We start from the raw sequence: 8430 nt of genomic DNA, 5'->3' as shown, positions 1-8430 counted from the left end.
ACCCCTGCCTCTGGCCTGCACCCAGCTCCGTGTGCGCGTCCGGGCCATTCGGGGCCGATGGCTCCGGCCCCCACAGGGGTGAGGGCAACTTCCCTGGACGGTGCTGGACAGGGGCCCGGGCCCCTCTCCCAGAGCGCCCGCGGGGCCCTGTGCCGCGCCCGCCGTCCCTGATGGAGGGTCTGGGGGGCAGCGCGGGGTCCTGTCCAGCGGGGAAAGCCGGGCTGGGGCGCGGGGGCAGCGCTCCGTCCTGACTCGCCTCCTTCCGCAGCTCCGTGTCCCCCGGCCCCTGCGCAGTCCCTGGAGGGGGGCCTTGAGGAGGGGAGCCCCGAGGACGCGGGCCGGGACCCCGCGGCGCAGGCGCAGGTGAGCCGGCTTCACCCTCCCCCGGGGCTGGCCTGTCCCCTGCGGTGTCCTGGGGGGCGTGGGCGGGCGGCCCGGCTGGACACGCGCCAACGCCTCCCGAGCTGGGCCGAGGAGGGTCACCCCGAGGACGCGGGCCGGGACCCCGCGGCGCAGGCGCAGGTGAGCCGGCTTCACCCTCCCCCGGGGCTGGCCTGTGCCCTGCGGTGTCCTGGGGGGCGTGGGCGGGCGGCCCGGCTGGACACGCGCCAACGCCTCCCGAGCTGGGCCGAGGCGGGTCACCGTCCCGTGTCCGGGTCCTGCTGTGCAGGCTCAGCTGGGGGCGAGGGCCAGCCCGGCGTGGCCCTCTGCGGGACGCGGGGCTCTGGGTCCCGGCGGGGTGTCCGTGGCGCCCAGCCACGGGCCTGCCTGGCGCTGCCCAGGACTGCCTGGGGGGATAGTGGCCGCTTTGCAGGCACGTGGCCTCGAGACCACTGGGGCGCTGGGCACGGCGGGGTGCAGGACGCCCGCCTGCACTGGCCACGGAGGGGCTGGACCAATGCAGTGGGGCCCTGACCACAGCCGCAGACCCGGGGGTGGGCGTGAGGCGCCCCGGGGTGGGGGGCGCCCATGCTCCTGCCCAGGCCCAGGCCAGGGCGGACCCGCAGTCGGGATGGGAGCTGCGGGGCTTCGGCAGGGTCAGGAGCCGCAGGGCGGACCGGGGGCAGCTCCGGCAGACGCTGGGGCCTGGCTTGGGGGCGCCCCCGGCCCCTCCTTGCGCACCCAGTCACCGCCCAGCTGCAGCCCAGCGCGGTCATGCGGCCCCGTGACCCAGCCCGCCTGGCTGAGCCGGCCGCTGTGGACAGCGGTGCCCGCGCGCTCGGGCCTCCCCTCCGGGTGCTCGCGGCCGAGTCCTGAACCAGCAGCTGCCGGCAGGGGGCGCGGCCAGCCTGGCGCGGTCTGCGGAGCCCGGACTGAGATGGCGCCGCCCCTGCCCAGCGCCCCCACCCCAGCTACCTGGGGGCCGGGCCCCGGGGCCAGCGCCCTCACTGCCTGCACCGGGCATGGGGCGCCAGGCCCAGCCCGAGCGCCGGCCTGCTACTGTGGCGGAGTCGTGCAGGGCGCCACTGCGAGGCCCCTCTGCCTGCCCAGCGCAGGGCGCGACCCCGATGCCCGAGAGCTGCCCAGGCAGGTCCAGGGGCCACACAAGTCCCAGGAGGAGTCAGTCCAGGAGGGCGGGGCAGCGGCCTTGCTGGGCTGCGCAGGCGCTGCCCTCCCGCCCGCCTGCCCAGTGGGATGCAGGCGGGTCTGGGGCCCACGCTGGCCTGCTGGCTGGCGGCTGAGGCCCTTCAGCGTCTGGGACGGCAGCAGGGTCCCGGCAGCAGTCAGGACCGGCCTGTGCCACCCCGGGGCGCCTGCCTCGTCCCAGGGCCTCTCCCTGGACTCCGGCGCCCCCTCCCCACCCTCAGCTCTCTGGGGCCACCTGTTTGTGGACTCGCTGTCCCAGTGCGGGGCCTCCGTGGTGGCCCTGCCGGCGTCTGCCAGCGTGGCTCAGGCGTTGGGTGCAGGACTGAGGGGCTCGTGCGCTCTTCCAGGCGCCAGTGACCTTCCGGGACGTGGCCGTGGACTTCACGCTGGAGGAGTGGGGGCGGCTGGACCCGGCGCAGCGCGCCCTGTACCGCGATGTGACGCTGGAGACCTTCGGGCACCTGCTGTCCCTGGGTGAGGGCCGCGCGGCGCGGTGGGACGCCGGAGGGGCCCGGCAGCTCTGGGTCAGCCTCCGGGCCTGTGGGCGGGTGGCCATGGGGCTTGTTCCCTCCTGCGCAGGGCACGAGGTCGCCAAGCCCGAGGTCATCGCCCTGCTGGAGCGAGGAGAGGAGCCGTGGCCAACGCAGCGGGCGCGTCCTCCTGGCACACACCCAGGTGAGAGCGGCCTGGCTGGGGCCCAGCTGTCCTTCCCGGGGTCCGGCCTGTGCTCCCTGGGACTCAGTGCCACCTGGTCCTTACTGCTGCCCCTCGGCCTGGAGACCGACTCTCTGGAGGGGAGCAGCCGCGGGCGCCGGGTGCCCAGCCGGCCGGCCAGTCCCTAGACTGGGCATCTCCGTGGTGCTGTCCCAGGCTGCCGGCCTGCAGGTGGCCGAGCCCACCGCCTTCTGCTGCCGAGCCCCATGGTTTCCTCCTGGATCACAGCTGTCGGCGGCACCAGCCGGGTTGCGAAGGGCGAGAAGCGGCCTCTGCCCGCCCGTGTCCCCGCCATGCCCTGTCCTGCACAGTCCCGTACAGGCTTTGCTGTCAGACAGCGGGTTGGGGCAGCGGGCCATCCAGCCTCCGGCATCCCGGGTTTGTGGCCTGGGCGGCCCCTCGGTGGTGCCCATGGCAAACTCGGGCCTCGTGGGCCTGGAGACACCTCCGTTTCTGTTTTTCTGGGTGGACACGTTTTCAATTCTGGCACCTGAAGCGTTTGTGGGTCGCTGGCGTGAGGCCTGCGGGGCCAAGCTGCCTCCACGTCGGCCCGTCCCTCAGCCAGCACAGGCCTCCTGCCCACCCTGTCCCCCCGCCGCTCTCCCCACGGGCCGCATGCGCCTGGGCAGCGCTCCCCACACAGGCTGAGCCGGGAGACGCGCCTCTGCCCTCCTGCCCTCCGCAGCCCGCTTGGCCAGAGGCGCAGAGCCGGTGCAGCGGCAGGAGCTGCTCGTTTGGTGACACTGCCCAGCCGCCCCTGGAGGCCGTGCGGGCGCGGGCGGCTCTGGGCTGAGCTGGGAGGCGGCAGTGAGCGCCAGAGCTGGTGCTGGGCTCGGGCACTCAGCGGGGTAAGGGTGAGGAGCCCGCAGAGAGCTCTGTGGGCCGCAACCCTAGCAAGCCATTCCCCGCACGGGCCAGCGTCCACCCTAGCCAGGGAGTGACCACAGGCTGCAGCAGACCCCTCCTGTCCCCCGCTGCCCCTTCAGTAGTAGATCTCAGGGGCCCCGCCTGTGCTGTGCCCCGCTCAGTCTCTGGGGCGTCCTCTCACCCCTGCCTCTGGCCTGCACCCAGCTCCGTGTGCATCAGTAAAGACACAGCAGAGCGTGCAGTCTCCTGTGCGCCTGTGGGCACTCGCTCGCCGGGAGGCCGCGCCTCCTTCCCCAGCTCACGGCCCTGCCCCGTTCCGGTTCGCTGATGACTGTGGTGCCTCATCCAGCAAAAGGCTGCGCGATGGTGGACATTCAGGGTCTCCCGGAGTGATCGCCTTGGGCTTCCTGGCCGGACCCACTGTGAGCTCAAGTTCTCGTGGGAGAGCCACTCGCAGGAGGGACTGATGGGCAGATGAACGGCCATGCCCACTGGCCGGGCAGCTGGGCTGGTGGTGCCTGCGCCCCGGGACGCGACCTGGACGTGGGCTTTGCGAAGGCCATCCTGTGCTTCTGCTTCCAGGTTGTGGGATGTGGCTTTGTGCCACTTAGGGCCACTCGGGGGCTGTTTACAGCGGCCTCGGAAAGCACCCCCAGTGGAGTGCACCCCTCCATGGTGAGCACAGGCCGTGACTCAGCCACGGGTCCGTCTTGACCATGAGAAACGGTGTCTTGGGGTAATGGTGGAGCCAGTGCTAAGCGTGGGATTGGGGCTCTATGGCCTTCCGGTGAACCCAGTCAACTGGGGGTTCGTGAAAAAGCAGTTGATGCAGCAAGAGACAGAGCAGCCACTGGAGCTCTAAGAACAAACGTTGACGTGTGAGAGGCCACTCGTCCTGGGGGTGTGAGGTTGGCAGCATTTACTTTCACGACACCTGGCTGTGAGCCTCGCAGTAAACTACTGCTGTCACTGCTCGGGAGTGTAGTTTGTGTTCTGGGGAGCCGCTTCCCTTTTGCCCGGTAGGGTCTTTCTCTGGATTATGAGTTAACTTGAGCACAGGCCACGCCTGCCTTTTTCATAACATGGGCAATAAATGCCACCCCTCCCTTGGTGTCTCCTGCATTCTAATGGCCTTTTTCTCTTTCAGAGTGGACGAACAATCTTGAAAGCAAAGCACTGGTCCCGGCTCAGAACATTCTGGAAGAAGAGCAGCCGCACAGCATGCAGCTGGAAAGATGCCTCTGGGGTGACCCTTGGTTCTCTAGGCTGGAAGTTTTGGGATGTAAAGATCAGTTAGGCTTGTACCACATGAACCAGGCTACAGCCTGGAGGCAGATGGTGTTCATGCAGAAGCATGTGCTGTCTCAGACAGGCCCTGGCATCTATGAACTCGGAGCAGAACGTAGTCAGACTGTGAACTCCATTCCTTTGCAGAGAGTTTCTCAGGTAGAACATTTCTGTAAGCCTGAGCTAAATGGTGACAGCTGGAGATGCGATTCAGCCATAATGTACACAGACAGTCTCACCTGTCAAAGCGATGGTGGCGACCCTGCCCTTTACCAGACCCTGTCGCCCACGCTCCCGGCGAGAGTGCAGGCTGGAGATAACCTCTTCAGATGTCCTGATGCTGTTAAATCCTTCAATCATATACTGCGTTTCGGTAATCATGAGGGAATGCACACTGGAGAAAAACTCTACGAATACAAGGAATGCCACCAGATCTTCAACCAGAGCCCCTCATTTGGTGACCACCCGAGACGTCATCTTGGAGAAGACCGGTATGATTACAAAGAATATGGGAACATCTTTTATTTCTCATCTTTTATGGAACATCAAAAAATTGGTACTGTAGAGAAAGCGTATCAGTACGACGAGTGGGAGAAGGTCTTTGGCTATGACTCCTTCCTGGCCCAGCACACCAGCACTTACAGCACAGAGAAGCCCTATGCGTATGATGAATGTGGGACCTCTTTCATCTGGAGCTCCTACCTCATCCAGCACAAGAAAACCCTTGCCGGAGAGAAGCCCTACACGTGTGATAAGTGTGGGAAAGTTTTCAGGAACCGTTCGGCCCTTACTAAACATGAACGGACTCACACTGGCATCAAGCCGTACGAATGTAATAAGTGCGGAAAAGCCTTCAGCTGGAATTCTCATCTTATTGTACATAAGAGAATTCATACAGGAGAGAAACCTTACGTGTGTAACGAATGTGGAAAATCTTTCAACTGGAACTCCCACCTCATTGGGCACCAGAGAACTCACACTGGCGAGAAACCTTTTGAATGTACCGAATGTGGCAAGTCCTTCAGCTGGAGCTCCCATCTCATTGCTCACATGAGGATGCATACTGGGGAGAAACCCTTTAAATGTGACGAATGTGAAAAGGCATTCAGGGACTACTCGGCCCTCAGCAAACACGAACGCACGCACTCTGGAGCAAAACCATATAAGTGTACTGAGTGTGGGAAGTCTTTCAGCTGGAGCTCCCACCTCATTGCCCACCAGAGAACTCACACCGGAGAGAAACCCTACAACTGCCAGGAATGTGGCAAAGCGTTCAGGGAACGGTCAGCCCTCACGAAACATGAAATAATTCACTCTGGAATTAAGCCCTATGAATGTAATAAATGTGGGAAATCCTGCAGCCAGATGGCTCACCTTGTGAGACATCAAAGGACTCATACTGGAGAAAAACCTTACGAATGCAATAAGTGTGGGAAATCCTTCAGCCAGAGTTGTCACCTCGTTGCTCATCGGAGAATCCACACTGGTGAGAAACCCTATAAGTGTAATCAGTGCGAAAGGTCCTTTAATTGTAGCTCTCACCTCATTGCACACCGGAGAACTCATACTGGAGAAAAACCATATAGATGTAACGAGTGCGGGAAGGCCTTTAATGAGAGCTCCTCCCTTATAGTACATTTGAGGAACCATACTGGAGAGAAACCCTACAAATGCAGTCATTGTGAGAAAGCCTTCTGTAAGAATTCCTCTCTCATCATTCACCAGAGAATGCACAGCGGAGAGAAGCGCTTCATCTGCAGCAACTGCGGCAAAGCCTTCAGCGGCCACTCGGCCCTGCTTCAACACCAGAGGAACCATAGTGAGGACAAGCTCTGCGAACTGAATTGATGGGAGGTTTTTCTTTGATTGTAGTTTGATAAATATGGGGGGGGGTCCTGTAAGTATAATCCAGAGGGGAAGGTTTTAGTGAGAGTACAGGAAGACCTCCCTTCTTACCCTTAGAAAGTATCGCCTTAGAAGACACCCACAAATGAATAGAGAAAAGCTTTTAGAAGTCAAGCCCTTATTTAATATCGTAGCTATAGTGGACAAAATGCCAAGCTCCCTTCATGATCTCCCAGAAACCCTCCTTGAGGAATGTGAGTGTAATGAAAATCGCTTAGCAAGAGATCGCAACTTCGGACCAGAGCACTCTGTTGACAGAAACGTCCTATGCTGGGGATATTTTAACGGGACTGCAGATCTGTATTAAGCCGGAGTATGGGGTCGGGAACCTGACAGTGATGTCTGTACATAACAATGAAACGACCGACTTGGCTATTACAGAGGGACAGATCTGGGCCCTTGCAGGGACAGGATGGGGCATTAATGCCCAATTTCAGGAAAAAAGTTCCTGCTGATCAAGAATCACCTCAGAAAGGATTAGTCAGTGAGGTCACGCATGCTGGGACGTTACTGTTACTGCTTAGAGGAGGACCCCAAAGGGCCGCCGGGCTTATTGGTGCCCTGACCTCCGCAGTCATGACTGCATTGGTGGATGCTGGATGTGTGCTTCCTCCCGTGGTCACTGTGGTCACTGCTGTAGGTACTGTGTATGTGTGCGGACGCAGCCATGCAGGTGTAGACGCTAGATAGTTGACTGTAATGGATGGGGCCTGGCAAGGCCAGTGGAGAAATTAGCCCAGATAACTGGTGTTCTAAGGGCTGGGTGCTTCAAATGCTCTTCAGATGTGACCTTGCTCTGTCCCTTAACTCCAGGAGGCAGGTTCGGTAACAGCCCAGTCCTACCAGAGGGTCAGGAGGTGCCATGTGGGGCCAGGGCCCAGGGGAGGCTTTGCTGGGCAGTCAGGCCTGCGCCTTCCAGCCCAAGTTCGGCCCCAGCCTCTCCAGTGCTGTTTCCTTCCCGACACTTTATCAAGTGTTTCTTTAGTAGATATTTGATAATAAAAAGCAAGAAATTCCTGAACAATGAGAATGTTGCCTGACTGTCCTGAGGGATCTCTGGTAATGGGCGCCAGGCTCCCTCTGGGCTGTGCCCTCCAGTTGGACACACAATTGCTGCATTTTGCGGGATCTGGCCCTGGAATGTTACTGCACACGACCCAGGGAGGACTGCAGGTGGCCAGGAGTCACTGAGGCCTGCCCGGAGGGCTTGGGGTGCCAGAGGGCGGTGGCCACCCTCTGTCTCTAGGCCTTGCATTGGGCGCAGGAAGCTGCTTGGTGGGAGGGAAGCCTGGGCAGGAGGAGCCAACTCCACCACAGGGAAGTGCTGGGGGGAGGCACTTGGGTGCCCCCTTCCCCTCCACACAAGGTTGGGGTCCAAGGTCATTCCTGGATGGTATTCAAGGTGAAAACCCGTAGCCCCTCAGGGCTGACGAGTCTCCGGCCTCTGAGGTCACTGCAGAGTACCACAGAGCCAGAGCAGGTGCTGGCCCTCCAGACCCCACACAGCGGAGCCCAGACGGCCAGCCTGTGCTCAGAACCCTCCTGTCTGGATGCAGGGCCCTGCCTGTCATCGCTGGGGCCAGAGAGGTGTTGGGGTGGGGACTGTCCACCCCTTCTGCTGCTCTGGAGCCCAGGCCCGCCTCCCCCTCCCCGGGCCCTTCCCGATGCCATTCTGCTGGCCTCTGGCCGTTCTGCCGTCCCCTGCAGCCGGCTCTACTGCCCCTTTCCCGACTTCGCGCCCCTGCCCGTGGCTGTGACGTCCCGTGATGGTTCCTGAAACGCCCGGCCGGGAGCCCCGCGGCGTCCTGCGTGACCGGAAGCCCTTCTGTGCACGGCAAGCGCTGAAAGCGGCATTGCTATTTCTTTGTGCATCCCAGAGCCGGCGCGGGCGCGGCGGGGCGGAGGCCGCTCCTGTGGCCACACCCTGGCCGGGACGGGCTCGGGCAGCAGTGGCGGCTTCACCTCCCTGTGCGCGACTGGCTCTGCGCCCCGGGGCCGCTAAAGCAAAACTCCGGACAGAAAAGCGAACGCGGGGCCGCTCTGGAGTCCTGCGGGCTCAAAGGGCCGCGA

General features: G+C 62.5%; 1 protein-coding gene across 1 annotated transcript; it reads left to right on the top strand.

The window, feature by feature from the left end:
• The first annotated feature begins 57 nt into the window (after positions 1 to 57).
• Positions 58 to 7373, top strand: ZNF606 (zinc finger protein 606). Its single transcript, XM_012734675.1, has 5 exons — positions 58 to 100; positions 269 to 363; positions 1935 to 2061; positions 2167 to 2262; positions 4316 to 7373. The coding sequence occupies exons 1-5, from the start codon at positions 58 to 60 to the stop codon at positions 6301 to 6303; spliced, it is 2349 nt and encodes a 782-aa protein (XP_012590129.1). The 3' UTR covers positions 6304 to 7373.
• The last annotated feature ends 1057 nt before the right edge of the window (positions 7374 to 8430 follow it).

Source organism: Condylura cristata, unplaced genomic scaffold (assembly GCF_000260355.1).
Source record: "Condylura cristata isolate star-nosed mole 26May11 unplaced genomic scaffold, ConCri1.0 scaffold00066, whole genome shotgun sequence".
Taxonomy (NCBI): Eukaryota; Metazoa; Chordata; class Mammalia; order Eulipotyphla; family Talpidae; genus Condylura; species Condylura cristata.
This window is presented reverse-complemented; position numbering and strand designations above follow the sequence as displayed.